A 22,409-nucleotide genomic window follows, 5' to 3' on the forward strand; every position below is an offset into this window, starting at 1 on the left:
AAAAGGCTCACAATACAATACATTCCATTGTGTGAGCACACATCCACACACACACGATATACATGCAGAGCTCCATGGGAAACCTGGATGTCGACATTTCCACAGATACCACATGCTTACACACACCCACACACACCCACACACACATACACCCTACCTATGGCATGTACCTTGACGTGGTGGTAGGGCAACTGATATGTCTAAAACACAACATGAAGATACCAGTAAAAAGTCCTTGGTCATTCATATCACAGTGTCGAAGGTACAAATGGACACAGAGATCTTTCCTTAGTGTCAAAAATCTAATAATGTCCAAACACAGGATCTTGACATGTTGTACTCCCTGACATATCAGACCAAAACATGCCAACTGGATAAACTGGTGTCAAGCAACATATTTTCCAGAAGTCTTTATAATTCCACGATTCACTCACATTGTATTGCAATAGACAATAAAATATATATCAAATCAGTCACAGTTCCATGTATCAGTCATTTTTGAAGTGTGCTACCACATTATGGATTTCCAGCTTGATGCCCATCAGCTGCAACTCTTGTATTAATCTTGTGTTCAAAATAATTAGTTTGTGTGTATTTAAGGAAGAGTGCACCTTGGGACAGATATTTGGAGTCTCAAACTTTTACAATACGTTTTTAGTCTACTTCTTGTGGGGGCTTATTTTGGAGCCACTTGTCTTTTCAAAAATCGAAACTTTTCATTCTTTATCGGCTCATCATAGAGTTGTCTGACAGACATTTTAAATTTCAGACATCAGTAAATTTAAGGTAATTGTTTCCATATTGCCAAACTTTGTGACCCCAGATTTTTATTCTTGATTTGAAAAAGTATGGTTGAAAATTTCTTTAACGGAATGTTTATGCAAAAGTTTTGATTTTTAACTTCAAGGCACATGCTAGCTTAATGAAGGATGTGCATATGAGTATGATGAGCAACAGACCAGAACTCAAAGTGCAGGTTTGAATTAAGATAAATCGTAAAGCAATGTCCTTTACTGGCGGTTCCAATAAAGATATGTGAAGAACGGTGCACATACTGTGTGCTGCTCTACAAGAAAGCTATGAATAGGTTCCTCGCTCGGCGATTTAATTTTCTCCGTTTAGACTTCAATGACCGGTGTTGTCATCATCAGACACACAAACCACATCAAAATACTTCAGTTTGGGCAGGTACAACGTTCAAGACCAACGATAGTATACCATAAGTACAGATTTAGGCAGATGGTAGAGTTTCAATGTACTTTGTAGGATATTCATGCAGACGTCAGAAGTAACAGCCACACTTCCACACAGGAAATTGCAAGAGTTATCAAAAGCGATATTGTCGCCAGCATTTATTTCAAACTTCCTACCATGCAGGTGGCTGCATCTTTCACATACTCAGCCGACTCTCTCACAGTCCCTCATTCAGTTCAGCTGTGAACGATCTTCAACCATAAGGTGGTGCGCCCTCAACGGTCTGTCTAGCAAGTGAACTGCCTGGCAGAACTTGGCCTCGTTGGCTTAACCGCTGAGGGCGCTTGCACGGACTAAGCCATAGCCGGCGAGGGAATCTTAATAATTCCCCCACTCTGCAATATACGGTGAATCTGTAACATGCGACTCCTTCAGGCAGAGGGGAACATGATCATGTAGTCCAAAATTGCCTTAAATTACCAGCTGTACATGATTTCAGCTGTGCTGTTTGACCTGGGGAGTGTAATTGTCATTTCTGAAAACGATGACAACATGGACCAAGCCAATACACTTTTAGTCTGAAATGCTGCATTCCTTGTCACTTGCGTAAAGGGGGTTTAGATTTTGTACCCTGGACTTCCATGATTCGTATTATAGCTGTGTAACATCCTAAACCACACAACACTCATACATATAGAGGTATATGCATACCACAAAAGCAGCCTATAATATTATGGTACATTACTGAGAGAGAGCATATTGGCAATCTGATTACAGCTTTTTCAATACCAGCGGTTTTGTGACATCATGCCCTCAGATTATTACTGAGAGCATATCTGATTATCCAGTATTGAGGCCTAAGATATTTTCTATATCTACAAATTCATTGGCATCACCAAAACTGTAAAATCAATAGTATAGTATGTACCCCCTCCCGGCCTATAATTTGTCCATTATGGGCCGGGAGAGATACACTAATGCTTAAATAGCATATTTTAGGCAGTGTAAGATGTGCAGATCAAAATTGAAATCTTAACTGAAAAGCTTTTTGTTCCCTGCACATTAATCTGCAACCAGTACTTTATACATAGTCTACAAACCTTCACACACACACACACACACACACACACACACCAATCACCTGTATCAACCAGTACAAAAACACCAACACCAACAATACTTGTCAGCGCATTTTACTTTTGACTTTGTAATTGTACACTTGACTTTGAAAAAAGTTTGAGAGGCTGGAATCTTATTTGCCTTTCTTTGCTTTGATCTTTCTCACATAGAAGTCCAATTCCTTGCCCTCTAGGATGTAGCCATCGGCCCTGCCGCATTGACCCGGTCTTGATGAGATGCACGCTGTGAAAAAAAGAGAACCGTGTTACTTTTATTCACTGACTTTCTGCAGTCTACTGCTTTTTATCACAACTGGAAGTTGTGATATAGAGGTGGTTTCAACCGGTGTTTGATGTGGTCCATTTCCGTAAACGACAAAAAGTCAAAAACTGCTGAACAGACTGCGTTGATATTTGATACCGATACATAGACTGGTTCCAAAGTTCCAATTCCGAAAAATGGAGCCAAACGGAGCGCCGGTTAGATAGTTTTGGGAAATTTCTAACCCCCCTTTTTATCTAATTGATTTTAGGGGTCTTTCATATATGTAGTTTTGGAATGTACACCAATCCTGCAATGTGGACTGTTTTATGAGTTGTTGAACAGAAATGAGGGTTTGATGAATGTTAGAAACATGCAGGATGGCTGATTCGAAGTATAAGAGATTTCTATGGTCTTTTGGGCATCAAAAGCATTAAAAAAAACATATTTCATAGTTTAGATTCTCACTTTTGAGATGACCCTAGGCATTTGTTAAGTAAACATCCTTGAGTCAATATACAGACTTTGACATTCCGGAATTAAGTATCCACAACCTCACATGTTACAGTCTTTCACTACAATGGTATGGCCCAAACCCATTGTTATCAATTGGAGAGTGTGGACCTGTCTACAGGAAATTGGGGTGAACAGGTTAGACAATGACGTTACAAGTTGTAGGTTAGTTATCAAGGTAGCACCAGCATAGAGTCCTGAGCATCTGTCCATGTGTTCTCACAGCAAATTACAGGGAAAGAAATTATTTGAGAAGTTTCTCTCCTTTAAATAGAAGTATATTACAATTTAAACCTGTCATGGATAGATTGCTCTCTCAAATGATCTGAAACACAGTTATTGCCCATTAGCAACAAATCTATAGCAAGATTTATGTAAAGTTCATGAACTTACACAAGGTATTAGACAAAAGATGACCATGACTTTGCTACTTTTCAACATTTATTTCAATCAGATTTCCCCAGCTTAGTGTATAATTTTGTAATCTTAATTACTGTCAACTTAGCTTTACTAACTTATTCATACCTCATTATTCTTACACTACTGTTATACCTTACAACCACAAAATTTCAAGAGATGCATATATGATTGTCACTTAACAAACAATTTACAAATATGTCTTCTGCTTTTTCTCCATATACATATACATGTCTCTTTTCTCATAAAATGAGCTTAAAATCGCAATGTGAAAAATAGTCTTTCAGCTATATGTTGCTCATTGACTTCGTGGTCTGTCTAATTCACAGTGAGTGTGGTTGTTGATAAATGCCGATAATACTAGGCGGTCATTATGTCCAAGCGCCATTGGCGGTATTTTTTAACATAATGACCATAGGTCATTATCACATCTGGAAGTTGTGATATAGGGTTAGCTTCAACCGGTGGTGGACAGTGTCCATTTTCCGTAAACGACAAAAAGTCAAAAACCGCTGAACAGACTGCATTGATATTTGGTAGAGATATTCAGACTAATTCCAAGGTTCCGATTCCGAAAAATGGAGCCAAACGGAGCAGCAGTTAGACAAAGATCGTTTTATTTTGTAATAAGGACGTGTGATTTCGTAAAACATAGTCTATTAGCCTGGAAATGTGATTTTTGCGAATATTGCTTACCCCACTGACAAACAGTGTGGTTTGAAAATGGCTGGAATTCGCTACTTCGGGACTTTGTTTTCTGTGTGCATTTACTGACAAACTCCAAACCCGCAGCACCTACCCATTCAGTATTTCATGTACAGGTGTACCCAGAGATAGAGTAGTTTCACAATGTGCCCGTTGTGATCAAGTGCCATTGGCGCTATTTTTATTTATGCACAAGTGCCATGCTGCATGAATGAATTATTTTGTTTTCCTTCGCTTGATGGCAAATGTTTTTCATGTCAGAGATCGACACAAAGAAACAGTATATCACGACATGGTAGTTGAATGTCCACCGCAGTGTTGTTAAGTAATGCCTAGACACTTCATGTACTATTTAAGAAAGAATTATTTCTTGTTTTCCTTTATAAATATTTTAGTTTACCGTATGTTTGAAGGATAGTACAGTTCACTCTCAAGCTTTGCCAGTGCTTTTCTCAGTAGATGTGGTGAACAGTCACTAAGTGTACGACTCAGGCAGTCAGTGTAACTATGACAAGTAGGGTCTTCCCTGGCACTTGCTGTATTGCCAAAACGGCGCAGCTGTGTGCCATAAGAATTACTCAAACAAAATTTCATCACTCTGCCTTATTCTTAATCTCAGGGTCTACGCTGCACTGTTACAGAGCAGGGAGTAAAACCCGCCTACGAGACCTGTACAGCACATTGATAAACTCATCTCCTTGCAGACGGGACTTTCAAAGCACAGCACTGATGTTGAGGAAAAATATTGAGAAGACCAACCACTTACCATATAAACGACCTGTACCGAACTGCTCTGTAAGATTTAGGGCTACCGCAGCCGTCTTCTTCCTCTCATCGTATTTTTTCTGTGTTTTCTTTGACCGCTTTTTGTTAATGGCTTCATCTTCTTGTTCACTCTGTTGGGAACATGACGCAAAAAAATGAGACAAAAAGCTGTATTCAAAGTTTTGACCAGTTTCCTGAAATAGAACTCATACAATAACTCAGTTGATCTATGAAAATGTTTTGATATTTGGCAGGTTAAGTTATCAAAACCAAAATTTTATCCTTTCAAATTGGAATGTATTTTTGTTTTTGTAATGATACACTATGAACTAGTTCTACATTCCAGTTCAGATGTCTATTATGCCATTTGTTCTCAGTGTAAATGGTTTCGATGGCTAGGTCTGATTACAGATACAACATATAAAATATCCACAACACACAGATCTTTTCAACTTTCTTCTGGTGATAAAAATTTCTGAAAGTTTTCCAAGCTGACCTATAAAATCTGATGCAGAGATAGGATTGTGCAATTACTTTCCATTTTGGATTGAGGTTTGACATGATACACGATAGGTATTTTGTAGTAGAATCAGGGAAATGATGATAAATTTCTGATATCTTGCTTCATCATGACTGGCACTCATGAGACGTAGCATGAATCGCATATCATGAGATGTGCCTATTAATGTTGTGTATGATTAGGCCTAAGAGTGTCATAGTCCATGGGTTTTTGCAATTCTCACAACCTTCCTAACTTTCCACTCATGTAAAGGTTTTTCTGTAAATAGACATTTTTTTTGCACAGAATTTACCTTTTAACCCATTGTGCCCCCATATATCAAATAACTAGTAACAAACGGTAGGGTACAGTTGCAAATTCCTCAAGTTTTAATGTACTTTGAAATACAGATATTTTTTGTCAATTTACTTTTAGAAGGTGTTATTCAACACCTATGCATAAAATCTGGAAACAGATCACATCTACGGTGCTTATTGATTTCAGCTGAAATTCCTCACGTTTGGATGTCATGGCCTGAATAGAAAATGTGCAGCAAAATTATACCTTGCCACAAAAGAATTACTTTTGTGTATTTGGTTGGTGGACAGATAGACAAAATACAGACATACACAGGAAAAAACAAAATAACAGGGAAAATACAATATATTGTAAGTTGAGAAACTTCTTTAATTCTGTTCAATGCATTAGTTCTGATCTTGTATCACTCACCAGTTTGACACCCTTTTTCCTTGCAAGCGGTGAAGCATAATGTGACTCGTACCACTGCCTGAACGGCGTTGAATCAACCTGCACGATACAGTTCTTTACAATAGTTTTGGTTCTCACAAGCTCGTTGTTGCTGGCGTTGTAGACAACGTCGATAATACGTGTTTTACGGCTAACCCCTGAATACGGTGAATAGTTGAAAATTAAAAAAAAATAGCGTCAATGACACTGTAGCTCCCATCCTGGACTATTTAGTGTTTGTTCTCTGGTCAGATATTTGAACATGTGTGAAAGGGATAAAGTGCATGAAGTGAAAATACTTAAATGAAATGTACTGGAGACAGTGAAATATGTTTAATGTAATTATTCAGAATATAAAATGGAAAAAATACAGAATTAGATATATCGAATACTGTGATACAACCATTAACTCAACAAGTCATTTACAATGACATAGTCCCCACTTGTAATAGGAGTATTAGTCTTGATGGGGCAGGAAAATGTGGTCATTAAGAAGTATCACTGGAGTGTATATGTTGAGATCTATGGGCACATAGGTCTATGTCGTTGTTCCCAATTTGAAACACATGAGGCATGTCTAAGTTATGGTTCTAAATCAGGAAAAAAGATCAGACCTCTAGCAGTATTGGCCAGCCAAGAAATACATATGCGCATTATAAATGAGGTACAAGATGTGACATCTTAAGGTCTAATATCCTATCAAATTGGAGGGTATAGAACTTGTGGTTACTGAAATATGCATATATATGTATAATCAAGTCAAAGGTCATCGAGGTCACATGGCATTTTGAAAAAAAAATTATATTGCTAATTAATCCCTATATGCCAAAAAATCAGATCTCTAGCTCTATTCGCTTGCCCAGAATTAGATGTATACATAATTAATGAGGCAAAGCGTGTGTTGTCATAAGGTCTCCCATCCTACTAAATACAAAGGACATAGCACTTGTGGTTACTTATTTATTGACACAAACATATATTTTAGGTAAAGGTCATCGAGGTCACATGACATTTGGTCAAAAATTTCTCTCCTATAGTTATCCCTATATACCAAAAATCAGATATCCAGCTCTATTGGCTCGCTCAGAATGAGATATGCGCATAATTATTGAGGTACAGTATGTCATAATGTGGCGTCATAAGGTGTCCAATCATACCAAACATGAAGGGTGTAGCACTTGTGGTTACCGAGTTAGGGAAAAATATGTATATTTGAGGTCAAAGGTCAACGAGGTCACGTGACATTTTGTCAAAAAAATTGTAGTGCTAAGTTATCCCTATATACCAAAAATCAGACCTCTAGCTCTATTTGCTTGCTCAAATTAGATATGCACATAATTAATGAGGTACAATATGTGGCGTCATAAGGTGTCCCATCATACCAAATATGAAGGGTGTAGCACTTGTGGTTACTGAGTTATGCACAAATATGTATATTTGAGGTCAAAGGTCACCAAGGTCACGTGACATTTTGTCAAAGTGTCTGAGATATCTGCGTGAACGGATGGACTCATGGATGGACTCACGGACGGACATGACCCAATCTAAAAGCCCCCTTGACTTTATCTTTGGGGACTAAAAACTGTGTAACTGCATCCTTTTTGCAATATGAATACGATGAGAAACTAAATTTTTATTTTTCTTGGCCTTATACATGGGAGTCTATGGACTGCCTTATACATGGGAGTCTATGGACTGCCTTTTACATGGGAGTCCATGGACTGCCTTATACATGGGAGTCTATGGACTTCCTTAAACATGGGAGTCTATGGACTGCCTTATACATGGGAGTCTATGTACTGCCTTATACATGGGAGTCTATGGACTGCCTTATACATGGAAGTCTATGGACTGCCTTATACATGGGAGTCTATGGAGGTGAAAACTAAAAAGTCCTCTAACACGGCCAATTTGATCGCATTGTGAAACAAATCGATGTGCATCTGTATGAGGTAGGGTACTATCCTTGTACCAAGTTTGAACGAAATCGCTCCAGGCGTCTCTGAGATATCTGCGTGAACGGACGGACGCACGGACGGACGCACACACGCACGCACGCACGCACGGACATGACCAAACCTATAAGTCCCCCCGGACGGTGTCCGTGGGGACTAACAAAGACGATCCAAAGGATCACCAAAAGGGCCTTTAACCCTTTGAACCCAGTTCGGACAGACATGTCCACATGATTTCATAGGGTACCAGGGGGTCAGGGTGCAAAGGGTTAAAGAAACAGATACCTTTTGGGACATTGTGATGAAAACGACAGTGACAGGTGACTTTGACATCAAGAAGTACACACACATGCCTACTGTACAACTTTTGCAACAGACAACTAGTAACTGGCTCTTACTAACTGGCTCTTTTCTATGTTTCACGTGCTGCAAAACTCCTAAAGATTGCAAGGTCAAGCACATTTACCTTCTGATCCCCAGGACATATTTCCTTGGTCCAGACGAAGAGCACGGAATTTCAGATTTCCACCACGGCATCTCACCAAGTGCACTCTCTTGGCGCCAAGCTGAGAAAATCAAGATGTACATAACACGTCAAGTAGACATATTAAGCATTTTACATATTTTACAGGAGCACTTGGGCTTTCATGTGAACTATGACCATCGCAATAGCGTAGATCGCGATTTCAGGTTTGTTACTAAATATAGCTGCACGTGCGCGACTTCGGACAAGGCTGCCTGAAATTCGGACAAATGTTGTCGTTGTATGCGCGGCTGTTGTTGTAGCTTGTCCTCAAAACCATAAATTCATTCAAATCAGTTTGACTTTTTGAAGCCATTGTAACACTGGCAGGTTATCTTTTCGCTGTTTATGCTGAAAATGCGGACAAATATTAATGTTATACATAAATGAGGGAAATGTGACGTCATTTGCGATCAGCGGTATGCCCTCTTGTTAATTATATAGAAACATCTTTTAAATTGACTCTGAAACTGGCCAAATTATTTTCTTCTCTAACAATGCTCTCAACCATAACAAGCTCTTAATTTCGATGAAGTTAGGGTTGCTGGAAACTGAAAATAGCCAACAGAATTTTGTTTGATAAAAAAGGTCATCAAAGTTTACTTCATAAGATAGCAAAATACCAAAAAATCGTTGGAGAGAGCAATTTTAAGTTGAAAGCTACAGAAGTGCAGCAAAAATAGAAGACGCTCATTTTGTATACAAAAACACTTTACACAGCATACCTGTTATATGTGACATATTTTATACTATCTTCCAAATACAAACGGATTGTACATGGATAAGTTAGAGTAAGCCTATGTGAATACTTTCAGTAACCTTAGTTACATGACTTTAAGGTATAAAGTTACCTTGGTATTTGCAGCTGGTCTTCCGAGTTCAAACTTCCTCTTCTTTCTCAGGGGTTTCCTTTTACCTCCTGTTTTACGGCGCTTGTGCCAATTGTCACGCGAAATACCTGTTGAAAGAATAGAAGTATGGAGTCATGAAACATTTCCATGGATTAGAATTTGCCTGCACTGGTCTAAAGTGTTGCAGAGTTTCTGAATGCTTGCAAAAAGTGTTGCCGAGTTGCTGAGTAAAACTAACGTGTGGGATGAAGAATGATGGCTTATGCGACACTTATGAATTTAAAGTCCTAAAGGCTGCATTTTCTCTACACTACACTGGGCAGCTCAAGGGTTTTACCCTGTTTATGTTGTCCTCATCGAAAATGGCGATTCATGGTTGGCGAGAGAAGTTGCACATACATGCAACATTCATGTAACATTTGTTGGTAATTGCCATTTATGCAAAATTCATGTTTTTCATAAAGTCCGTATTCTGATAAAGAGTGACGCTTGTCACTCATTTTCACATAGGGTGGAATAAACCTTTGACTAGAATGGCATCACCCTAGTGTGCCTATCAAGACAAACGACATCAAAACATTGTGTGTATCGTTACAGTATCATCAACTGTATTCCGGGATGGCCGGGATGGAACTGTATGTACGACCACGAAACTTTCCAGCCCTGGTAAGAGATACAAAATGTCCTCGCTTTGCCTAGGAGATTAAGATGCTGTAGATTCAAGTTAAAGACTGCATTTTGGAGACCCCGTCTCCGTAAGAGTAGTACAAAAAGACCGAACTACCAAAGTAGAACCAATGTCAGTCTGCAGTCTGACGGCCAATCCATGAACAACACGGGTGTACCAACCGAGAAGTATGACGAATTAACGCTTAATCATTTGAAAATTACAGTAAGTAACAAGTTGGTACGAATTAATAACTATAGTGTGACCATCAAAATGCATGTATGGAAGTGGATGATCCCAAGTAATATGTGATTGCGGTAGATATTTTATTTTGGGTTTTCTGCTCACAACTCACCCATGATGGCGGTGACAGGAAAGAGAGTACTGCAAGGTATTGTGGGTAGTACATTAACAACAAACCACCGAACTCGGGTCAAAGGTTGTATCATTTCTCGACATGGGAAAACATGGCATATTTGGACAAAAAAGTTGATAAGGATACAAGAAGACTGATCAAACATTTGACGGGATTTGAGGTAATTGCATGAAAATATACATGCTTTTGTTCCACAGAAAGCGCCACCTTAGGGATACATAACAACATTTGGAAACATTTTTGAGAACGCGTCCTGTCATGTACATGTACTCTGAGCAGTCTGTGGCGAATGAACTTCGAGTTCGAAAGGCGGGACTTTCAAACCTTCTTCTTTGGATCCACCCTCATTTCGGCAGTCGACGATTCAGCAAGTCCAGCATATTTAATGTTCAGTGTAAGATTTTACAACAGCTGAAGATGAACTGATAAAACCCGTGACTGTACCAAGTGGAAACATTTCTCTCCTCGTCACCCCCCCCCCCCCCTGCACGCACCATGGATGTAAAAATCCATGCACGCACACACACTCAGAGGCACATTGATCGTCGCTTTGCGAAGGCTTCGCCATTAAATCATTAAATCTTCACTGTTCAGACTTCAAACAGGAGAAACCAGAAGTTTGAAGTACTACACACAAAGCCATGTGTTGTATTAAAATGAGTATGAAATGCTTGTATTATATGATCCGTTTCTAGCTCCATGATTAGAGGGACCGTGGTTTAAAGCCTCAGTATTTGTAACTTTTAACCTTTTTTATGTTCGAAATTACATGTTGTTCTCTTACATCCATCGTGAAATGTTGTTCAGTAAAGAAATAAGCCAAATTTGTGCTCCTGTAGTGACATACAAACGCTAAATATTGCCCGATCGAGTTGGATTGCCGCACGGGTTTGTTGACAACTTGTAGGCTGTGCACATGACCGAGAACGCCGATACTGATGACATGATCATCGAGCCTGCAACATTCTCTGGGGCCATGCAATGCCACGCCACACTGCCTGGGTAATCGCCCATGGTCGCATGGTCGCCGGGATGGTCGCCGGCTGAATGACCTGCGAATGGTTTTATTTTGTTCTTCTCTGTTCAAATACGTACTGCCACTGTGTTTCAGAGGATACGGAACTTTGGCAGAGGAGGCTGACATTCTATTCTGGTACAGTGTGCGTTATATACGGATTATTCAAACTGCAGTCGGCAGTGCACTGATATGCACACCCTGCAGTTGGTCACTCACACAGTTGCGAGTGTAGTGATACGTACCGGCCGCCGCGTACTATGCATAGAATAACTTATTCTATGCATAGTACGCGGCGGCCGGTACGTATCACTACACTCGCAACTGTGAGTTTGGCAATGTATGGTAGGCTGTCGAATGCAGTGAACGCGAAGGCCTTTGGCAGCAAGTAAGGGAACCGTCAGTATTTACGACCTTGGGGTCATTCAAAAATTGAAAGCTAATAAGGAGGTGCTCAAAATGTTTTTCTTTGTCTTACTCTGTCCTCAATGAAATAATGATAAGTTGATAAATATATTTTACTCTGAGACAGTTAAATAACAATAAATAAATACTTTAACAGAACAATAAATATCAACTAGATGAAGCAAGGCAAAAAAACTACAAGTAGCTGCTACTACTATCAATACTTATTATGAAAGAGAAGATAGTGACGATGAGAATGATATCGTTGTTCATGCACTCAACTGCACCAGCGACAGTAAAGATGAGGATCGACAGTGGTGATGATGATGTCACACAGTAGTTTTCTACAGTCGTTACCAGAGGTGAAAGGAGAGGCTGGGTCATGGAGAAATGTTCTCGACAGATATCACTATAAGTGTACAGGATCTAGGACAAAACTGAACTGTTTTGAATCATCCTTTATATTATCATAGAAATGTCAATTTATTTGACTTGAGTTCAACAACCATTTGGACATTTAACCATACCATAATGACATTGCTACCCATCCACATTTAACAATACTATATATGGTCGGAGACTGGTTATTAGGTGAGCTTTTATATCTACGTATTGTTACATGGGCTCAGGTAAGCCAAAATTTCTGTTAGAGAGGGGTTACCCAAAGTCATGGTTGGCTGGGGTGTGACTCAAAATTTCGGAGTTTCAAATGTAATTCCTCGACCCCCAGGTTGTAAATAATGACGGCTCCCTAAACAGCTGTGAACGCCCGAGTCAGAACGATCGGGACCAGTATACGCACGGCTGATATCTAAGCGAAAATTTAGAAAAAACAATGGAGCTACTGCTAAGAAATTTACAGACTCTTGGCTTTTTTGCATCAGTTTTTGAGCTTTTATACTGGTAAAAAGGCATTCTGAATACAGCGGTAAATTTCCTCCCAAACGCGAAAGGCGAACACGCAGGCATTCTGCAATGGACGCTGTCACTTTACCTTGCTGCAGGCCCCACGCCAATCTCGGCCCGGCCCCGCTGCACTTGTACAGTCTACTACCTCCATGTAGTACAGCCTTACAGGACTAGTAGCCGGCCAAACGCAAAAAAACAACGCCGCAGTGTAAAATCCGTAGGTCAGAACCATTGATCATAAATTTTCAGAACCAGTGATGTTTAAAAGTTTTGTATTGATCACTTCATTTAGGTTTATGTGAATGACTTTCTCATCGAGCTGCGTGTATAATTGTCCCGGGCATTGTCCATGCAAATTTGGGGCCTGCCTTAGCTCCCTCCACAGTCGCTCGAGAGCTATTCAGCTCTGGGACTACAGTACTATTCGCCCCATAGACGAGTGTACATAAGCGAGAAACAACCCAAGTCTGGAAACAGAATGGCTATAAAAACCACGCCATGTCACATTCCGTGTCCGATTTCACTGTGAAAATTAGCAAGTTCATCTATCATGTAACCGTCGATCGTTCCCTAGCATTCTCAAAATTCATACCTGGTACTTAATTTGCTTCAAAAACGCTCGTTTTGTGTGATTTTCGGCCGAATTCGACGGACACATCGCCAAAACATAAGCGTGAGCAACATTCCGGTCACCTCTTGGGCACCTCCACTTTACTGACGTTGGCGCCGCCTACCCATGAGGGGTGACTGGAATGTTACTCACGCTTATGTTTTGGCGAGGTGTCTCTCGACCTCAGCCGAAAATCACTTGAAAATGAGCATTTTGTAAGCAGATAAAGTATCAGGTATGAATATTTGTGTGATTTTAGGCCGAGTTCAGAAGACACCTCGCCAAAACATAAGGCGTGAACAACCTTCCAGTCACCCCTCATGGGTACGCGGCGCTAACGTCAGTAAAGTGGAGGTGCCCAACGTTCACTGTGAGGTGACCGGAATGTTGCTCACGCTTATGTTTTGGCGATGTGTCCGTCGAATTCGGCCGAAAATCACACAAAACGAGCGTTTTTGAAGCAAATTAAGTACCAGGTATGAATTTTGAGAATGCTAGGGAACGATCGACGGTTACATGATAGATGAACTTGCTAATTTTCACAGTGAAATCGGACACGGAATGTGACATGGCGTGGTTTTTATAGCCATTCTGTTTCCAGACTTGGGTTGTTTCTCGCTTATGTACACTCGTCTATGGGGCGAATACTGTAGTATAGTCCCAGAGCTGAATAGCTCTTGAGCGACTGTGCTCCCTCCGATCGTCTGTAGACTACAGCCAAAATCACAGTCCTAAGCAAATTGTGCAGTTGTGAAAGTCAGATACATGTATCATGAATTTTATACAAAAATATGTAAACAATACAATCAAACCAAGAAGTAAGTTTGCTGTCGGGCTGGGTACGCAGGGGACGACTTTGCAGTGAGGGCGGGATCTCTTGGTGTTCGAACTTCTTCTGGAGCTCCATCGCATCGCAGCTAGCCGATAATTGTACTACTATAGTCCTTGTGAGGATTAGATACCCGTTACGTTCGATATTATTTGGAAATACTTTTAAATTTAATAAGTAAGACTTTTGTACTGCATTCAAGATATAATTTTTCCTTTCTGAGCGTTTTCAATTACGGCAACGATATGCGAAGTTGATAGGCTGTGTTGCCTGCAGCGTAGCCTGGCCGTACACAAAACTTCGTTTGAGTAGACGGAGCAGAATCAGTCCCGTCATTTATTATGAACGAAATTTTCATTATACTCCATGATGGAAGAAACGACTAGATCAATGATTACAATGGTGAAGTGTTGAATTTTATTCATATATGTTTTTTTCTCTCTCAATTCATTCACCAAACTTGATCTCCGTAGGCCTACCGCCGGTCACAGCGTGCAATGCAGTGCATGAACCTCACAATCGACTGCCTCCGTCGTTAGTTTAGCTGTTCAAGACGTTTGTTTGCACGGCTCATTATAGTCGGAACAATCTGTTAACACTTACATATTTATATCTTTCCGGTATTTCACCCAACTTTCGCGCGTTTTTGCTGAGTCTCCAGTTTCGAAGGACCAGACCTTTTCGAAGAGCGTAAGTTTCTATGGACACCACAGTAAACTTGCGTAGATGTGGTTGAGCATGCGCAATGGTGTGATTACGTTTCATTTCGTGTGTCAACAAAGCCTTACTTCTGGTCCGGACAAGAAGTCATTTTTCACTCCTTTTACTGTGCTGGGCATGCAAACCATGCGATTCAGTATTAATTATGGTCTACTTTCACAAACTGAGATGTCATTTTGATCAAAAATATGAAAAAAATTGTTAAAAGTTACAAATACTGGGGCTTTAACATTTAATCATTTCGTCATAGGGCTACGCCGTGTTGATATATAATCATGCATTTGGACTCACAATCCACTATTATGATTTTGTTTTATTGCAGGAAGACAGTGAAAACTTTCAAACATCAGTGCAGTTTGCACTGTCAAATTTCCGCTTTCATCGCTTTCTGAATGTAGATAGTCACAAGCTCGATAGAACAATAGATGGGTAAGTAGCAATCCACCAAAGTCTGACCCTGACCGCTTATAACACTTTAAGTTTAACCTTTTGACCCCTGACTGTCTGGTAACCCATAAAGATTAAAGGTTTGACCCTTACCGCCTACAAAATGTGGAGATTGTCATACATGTAGAACAGGATGACCACTGACCAGGATTAAACCTTTTCCTGCCAAGTCCATATTTCACCATCAGGTCAAGATGGTTAAAATTAATGAAACACAACATATTTCATATACCGGTATTGTATTTTAACATAATAATGTACTTTTGAAGGCTGTTGAAAACATAAATACTGTAAACTTGATTTTTTTTGGACTAAAGATGCTATACAGACCAAGCCAAGTGAGTGAAAATACGTCATGTTTTGACTCAATACCACTTTTTACTGACTTAGCTGATGGGGAAGTGATACTGTCTGGCAGGAAAAGGGTTAATCTTACACAGGAACTTCCCCTATAAAAGCCGGATTATCGTAAATCTATGCAAATGTATTAAAAAGTTGCCATGCTACTGATGGGACGTGCCGTGTTTGGTCCCGGAATCCCATAATTTTGTCATGTTTCAAGTGTTCATTGTCATTGAATCTTGCTTGCATACATGTATGATGTCTGTGAATATACAGCGACTGAACCTGAGTCGAAAATAATTGAAAAAATGTTCCATATTTTGTTTGAGAGCGTTGCATATGTTTCAAAATGTGTTCCCTGTACGACCATTTGACCCCATTTGCATAAGTCACAAAAGTGCCCATCATGATTATTCAAATTTCTCATACAGTCAAAGCCATGTTATGAGAATTAAAAAATTCCCACCCAGTGTATGCAAATGGCTGCGTCCCCTATTGTGCACCCACGGTTCTGTAACTTTCTGTTTAAAAGCTCTCATCACACCAATCCCAGTCTACCGTTTTTGACACTGTAATTCAGTGAAAGATTGTGAGTAAAGTACCCAAAAGTCATTTATCTCATGCTTTCTCAGAGGTTCATATGAATCATAATAAAGTAAAGTCTTAGAGTGTGTGCATGACTATTTACCCTCTTGCCCTCTGGAATCTTCTTTAGTTCGGCTTGTCAAGGACATAAATGGCAACACTTCTGATTCTACTGGTACCTTCCCATTGCAATCACTACATCCATTTCATAATTGTATTAAATAGTAACCGGAATACTAGAAAGCTGTGAAAATCATCTTTGTGCACTTTGCCACCAGTATGGTTTAAAGTAGGCCATTCATAAAATATGCCTATAAATTCCTCTCAAAAGAAGGTATTGACAGTTTTTAGCGGTGTGATAATCCTACACAGCTAAAAATCTGCAGCCATGTAATAAAACAGACATGTACTCATGTTGATGTGTGCAGTTGACACAATATTTTGTAATTTTTTCCTTGTAGCGTCTGTGAAAAGTTTGCTGTGCATTCCCAGCCTGAGAAAAAGGAAGCTTTCAAAAAACTGACGGACAGCTTCCTGAACTCACCGCTATCTTCAGGAGAAAGTCATACCAAGGTACAGCTCTATAGATGTGTATTCCACAGTTGCTTGTTGCTTGCTAGCAGGCCTCTGTAACCATATTGCAAGAATACGCACATATAGCCAAGCTTGCAAACCAGTGTGCGAAATTAAGAGAAAATAGCTTCAGGTCATAAGGACCTGCACCAAGCCAAAGCTTCAGGTCCTTACAGAAAACTGCCGGTCCTCAATAAATGCTGTTGTTAATGCTGTTGTTAACGACCATTAAAGTCAACACTCTCTCGACTATAATTACTATATATGCTTTTGAATGTTGTAATATTTAATTTTTCATGTCCTTTTATCAATACAAAAGGACTATTGTTCACATAGATTGCAGAATAGAGTAAGTTAATGCATCATTCAGCAGCTATATGATCTGGAATCTGAAAAAGATCACAGCCCTCATCTTCCTCACTGTCATGCGCACACATTTATCAATGTTTTTCCACCATGGGAGGGGGGGGGGGGGACTACGGGACTAACAGGAGAATTTGACCTTTTTTTTGGCAATGCCAAATCCCCCACTTTCGGACCATAAAGTGATGTAAAACACCCAGGGGCCGGCGAATACAGGCTCATGCACTGACTACGTGTGGGTGATGAAAGCAAGACATTTTGTCTCTCAGTCTATGGGAGATGATGTTCTCTATATGGCTGTGTAAAATTGTACACTACACCAGGGCATGTGATATTGTGATTTGAAAATGCTTGGCGAGCTGAAAATCACTTCTGAAATTAGCCAACGTGAGTGGTAGAGGAGTGAGTGAATACCCTAGTACCCTGAAAACGGTCATGAGTAAGGGGAGTGTGTGAATAATTTTATGCAAACATTGATCACTACGTCTTTTTTAATTGTAATGTAAAACAGAAGGAAGAAAATACTTGGTATGTATTTTGATATGACGTATGGCTTACTTTCAAAATTTTTCAAAAATTAATGTGCTTAAAAATGTGGCCTCTGTTGCATTCGTGAAGAAACAGGTGAAGTTATACTTTTAATTAAAAGGACAAGTATCGTAACTTTTTTCTCGATTATAGAAATTGCAGACAACATGAATGGCACACGTTGCCACTCGCGGAAATGAATGCATATTTTCTGATTGAAAAGTTTTCACTGAGCGATTGCTGGGTCTCATCGCCTTTTAAAAGGATTCTGAAAAGTTTGACAGACACTCTATACTGCTGAAAACGATCGCGACACGACCAGTTAATGATACCGTAAAATATTAAAAGACGTAATTTTTTGCGATATTTAGGCGTAGAGCCCAGGATGACGGTGAGTTTTGCATGCCTGTCGTAAAACGGTATACATCGAAACAATTTGAAGCCCTCAGCCTCTGAGAGTATACACGACAAAACTGTTACATGATAAGGCCGCTCTGTTTTATAAAATGTACACTTGTTATCACGACGATATATTGTGCTAACAGTCGGTCTTGTGAACTTTGGTTGAAGACCAATGAGCAAGCAAGATGTTCTAGTGGTCCAGAAACAAACGTAGCGAAACGTGAACTTGACTGTCGACTGCAGGTAGCACTATTGGGCTGTCGTGTAACATCTTATCTTTGTATTGTGCGTAGTTCAAAATCATGGAGGTAAAAAAATATCTCCATGTTCAAAACCAAATATGTTTAGGCAACAGCACTGTACTCTCAGTAGGTTTTTGTCTTAAACTCATCTATGAACAGTTTATGTTTTGAACGCGTATATTGAAAATCAAAGCAAAGAAAACGGAGTCAGTTTGATAAAAGCATTGTTGCACCAAAATAAATCCATTCCATTGCTAGAATGTGCATGCACGGACGTAATTCATACTGATCTGAATGTAATCAGCTGCACTGTGCTATGCGCCTCGATCGGAGAGATTAGACTCCGTAAATGTAAAACGTCGAAAGACAAAAAATTACTATGTTGCGACATTGTCACCCCTTCCCCGTCTGGCGTACCATAGATCGAATTCCCCAGTACCAGGACACGAAGTGCGATCAATATCCCGTCTTGCCCTGCACTCGCACGGTGGAAATCATTGATAGGTGCATGACATTCAAGTCTGAATCATATGATTCAAAGTTAGTCACTATCTGCATCTGTTACAGGTCTTGACGGAGAAATTTTCATCATCTATTCCAAATTCCAGTCGGTCATAAGGACCGACATGTTGCTAAAAACTTTCGGCCCGACGAGAAATCTGTCGGTTCGGACCGTCAGACCGACGTTAATTTCGCACACTGTTGCAAACTGATAAAAATAGTACTTCATCAAAGTGATATCTGGAAAATGGTATTTTAGACCTCAAAAGTTCTTGAAAATTGCTGAAAAAGTCCTTAAAATTCAGTGACTTTGAGCATATAGACCCGTGTGTGGAATCGAATTGGCACTACCGGTAACCACCATAAAACTTGTCAGTTTAGCTAGTGTGCCATTTTAGTTAAGTTAGCAGTAATCAAGGGTTCACTTAATTCAACATTTCTGTACATTAACAATTGTCAAAGTGTTTTATTAGCTAAATTGCGAATCCACTTATTCAATGAAAATTCTCACTTTGACAAAAAAGCATACAGTTAATTTAAAGTGTTTCACAGTATATGTCATGGTTATGTCATTTAAAACCATGCATGTGCAGTGTGTGAGTTATTTACATGCCATATGCCTGTGCATCCACTGCAAAAATAGAGAACCCTTTCAAGTGTTGCTTTGGTATTTGGTGTTTAAAAGGAAAACAGGTCAAAGAGTTCCCATTTTTCAAATTGGAGTGTGTGAAGAATTTTCAGTCATTGTAACGGCAACAATAACATGGCAATCATGAACTTGATCGACAGACCGATGTCCATTATGGCTTGTTGTCCCTGCTTCTGAATCTTTCTGATTCACCGGTCAACCACTCATTTCAAGAGAGACAAGCAACCCCAAAGCAAGGTATGTATGGTTTTTGTTTATGTTCTAGGAATGATGGTCACATGTCAGTAACTTTGAATGAGCTGTTTACAAGTGTATCACATGGGCAAAGAGTCAATTTTCTGAGATTTTTCAATCCTTTATTACATAAAAGAAGTTGTAAACAGGTCTTGTAAGACTCTTTGAATAGGTCAGTTACCAGGATACTACCTTCGTTTACTTGTTTTAGCATGGTTTTGAAATGGATAGATAGATAAATAAATAGATAAATATATATCTAAATAAACAAACAAATAAATGTATGAATCAATGGTACTAAGTCTACGCTAGACAGATTAAATCGTCAAGTCATTGTATACTCACAAATATATCAAGAATTATCTTTAGGAAAAATATCTTGAAAGTAAGTGTTCCTCAAAAATATGACAGAAGTACTCACACAGCCGTGCTTGTCTTGGCCAGGAGGAATACATACATGTGTGTATACTTGTATAATAGATTCTTGTCACTTGAAATAAATGACATCAAAATGGGAGAACTTCCACCCTTACAGTACATGTATGTTTGTACTTGCATATTTCTCTTGTGCAATCTGCAGCTATTGCTTTCCAGTGTGTCCACTGTCCTAGCTTCACATTCAGAGTTAAGTCAGTCATAACAAACTTAATGAATTGAGTACTTGTGTTTCTTTTTGGGATAGATATCATTTTACTGTATACAGGTAATTTGTGTTTCCCTATCTGATAATAGATAATTGAATTAGTAAAGATCACGGCTACAACTCGGAGTTCATAACAATTTCAATATCAGCATTACGACATTTTAAATTTTCAGCCAAAGAAGATGCCACCGTGTTTGTGGACCTAGCAAAATTGTCGTAACAGTCTTGGCTTTAAATTTCATCATGAAATTCAGGACCCTCATCTTAAAAGTCTTTGAATTAAATATTTTCATGCTGTCTCCAAAGAACTTGAAACATGTGCAATCACAGTAATGCCATATTTGTTATTAAAATTCATTGTTTTATTTTCTCATTAGAAAAAGATGAGTTTGACTGGGGCAAGTATCTTCTAGAAGGCATTGAAATTCCAAGATATTATCACTATTCCTCTGATGAGGTATGTATGGCAGGGATACATAACATTGTTTATTTGAACAACCATGATTTGATTTGCTCTGGACATTTCTTGATGTCAAGGGTATAAAAGTCAATGAAGAAAATTGTTGAAAATATGCTGCATGTAACTTTTGATGATGTTCTCACCATTTTTGTTTCTAAGTCAACCACAGTTGGTTATTGTACTTCTGAAAGCATGTTTAGAGACACAGTATTCAGCTTGTCAACTCAGTCTATACATGTGTAAACTGCATTACCATACAATAACCACCCATTTTACACATGTAGGCGCTGTGTTGGCAAGCTAAATAGTTTGCAATGCTATGTATTTTTGGGAGTAGAATGAGAACTTGCCATTGAAATACAAAAACAAAAACAGTGAATAAAAATAATCAAAAGTTACAGCTAGGCCAAAGTAAGTAAATTCTTTGTTTTGCGTCCACTCTAAATGGGAAAAGGTACACGTCTAAGCGGCTGAAAAACACACACAAGAAAATTAACACAATGTAATTTGATTGCAGCAAATAAAAAATTGATTTAGTTCAGAAAAGCTAAGCGGCCATGTCCTAAAATTTCCTATTCAAATACACTGTGTGTGTTTTTTATGAAAACCTTAAAAACTTAAGCGGGTTGGGACGCAAAACAAAGAATTTAATTACTCTGGCCCTACTGACCTTTAAGCCTTTCACCACCATGGTTTGTCCCAAATCCATTGTTTTCTATGGTAAAGTTGGACCTGTATACAGGGAACTGGGGGTGAAAGGGTTAAGCATTTTGTTTTTATAGGTAGCTTAATGGTTTAGGATCCCACAAACTTTTCTAAAATCTAGTATGACTGCATTGATATACTAAAAACAATCACCTGGTTACTACCTTAACAAAGGCAAAGTGTAAGATAAATCATTGAAGATAAAAAAGCTGATATTTCAAATATTGACCTGTCAAATTGAAAACTATTATGGGATGTGTTCACGTGTAAGAATGTCACATTGAATATAACGTTCATATCGGTGACCTTTGTCATACCATAGGATTGGTCAGATGACGAGGCAACCTCTCAACAGCCTGCAAATGACACAGGAATTAAGGACGCCCAACCAGAGGAGGTTCCCAGAGCCCTTGAGTTGGCTGGCAGCCCATTGCATTCTGGGAAAGAGTGGATTGCCCAGAATGTCATGGTGCAATACTGGCATGGAGAGGTTGAGAAAGGAATGTGGAGTTCTTACCCAGCCAGCAACATTGGCAGAAAATGGTAAGGAGTTAAATTGAGTTATAGTATGATACTATGTATCCTCTCTCAGCAAGGAATTGAGCTGTAATGCTCTTGAAATTTCTTTCTGTAAGGCCTACATAGGTATGTGAAA

The 22,409-nt window shown here is 39.2% G+C and overlaps 2 protein-coding genes across 2 annotated transcripts in view; one reads left to right on the plus strand and one right to left on the minus strand.

Annotated features, from left to right (window-relative positions):
- Positions 1-2,371: 2,371 nt before the first annotated feature.
- LOC139115807 (small ribosomal subunit protein eS8-like) lies at positions 2,372-10,623 on the minus strand. The gene is made up of 6 exons (XM_070678176.1): positions 10,572-10,623; positions 9,550-9,656; positions 8,642-8,741; positions 6,203-6,378; positions 4,976-5,105; positions 2,372-2,556 (listed from the first exon to the last, which is right to left on the minus strand). Exons 1-6 carry the CDS (start codon positions 10,573-10,575, stop codon positions 2,447-2,449), a joined length of 627 nt encoding a protein of 208 aa, XP_070534277.1. The 5' UTR covers positions 10,576-10,623; the 3' UTR covers positions 2,372-2,446.
- Positions 10,624-10,633: 10 nt separating this feature from the next.
- The window catches only part of LOC139115806 (gamma-tubulin complex component 5-like), a 36,816-nt gene continuing 25,040 nt past the window's right edge, over positions 10,634-22,409 (plus strand). The window contains exons 1-6 of the mRNA XM_070678174.1: positions 10,634-10,752; positions 15,403-15,509; positions 16,916-17,027; positions 19,853-19,949; positions 20,967-21,046; positions 22,077-22,297. Of these exons, the coding sequence (XP_070534275.1) occupies positions 10,684-10,752; positions 15,403-15,509; positions 16,916-17,027; positions 19,853-19,949; positions 20,967-21,046; positions 22,077-22,297 (686 nt within the window). The 5' untranslated portion in view covers positions 10,634-10,683. The remainder of the gene's footprint in view (positions 10,753-15,402; positions 15,510-16,915; positions 17,028-19,852; positions 19,950-20,966; positions 21,047-22,076; positions 22,298-22,409) is intronic.

The sequence above is a fragment of the Ptychodera flava genome, chromosome 17 (genome assembly GCF_041260155.1).
Source record: "Ptychodera flava strain L36383 chromosome 17, AS_Pfla_20210202, whole genome shotgun sequence".
Lineage (NCBI taxonomy): Eukaryota > Metazoa > Hemichordata > Enteropneusta > Ptychoderidae > Ptychodera > Ptychodera flava.

What these genes read in the sequence shown, in the direction of transcription:
- LOC139115807 (XM_070678176.1), bottom strand. An exon ending in GACCAGCTGCAAATACCAAG is followed by an intron (nt 8,742 to 9,549) that starts GTAACTTTATAC and finishes TGATTTTCTCAG; the next exon opens with CTTGGCGCCAAGAGAGTGCA. An exon ending in CGGTACAGGTCGTTTATATG is followed by an intron (nt 2,557 to 4,975) that starts GTAAGTGGTTGG and finishes TTTTTTTCACAG; the next exon opens with CGTGCATCTCATCAAGACCG.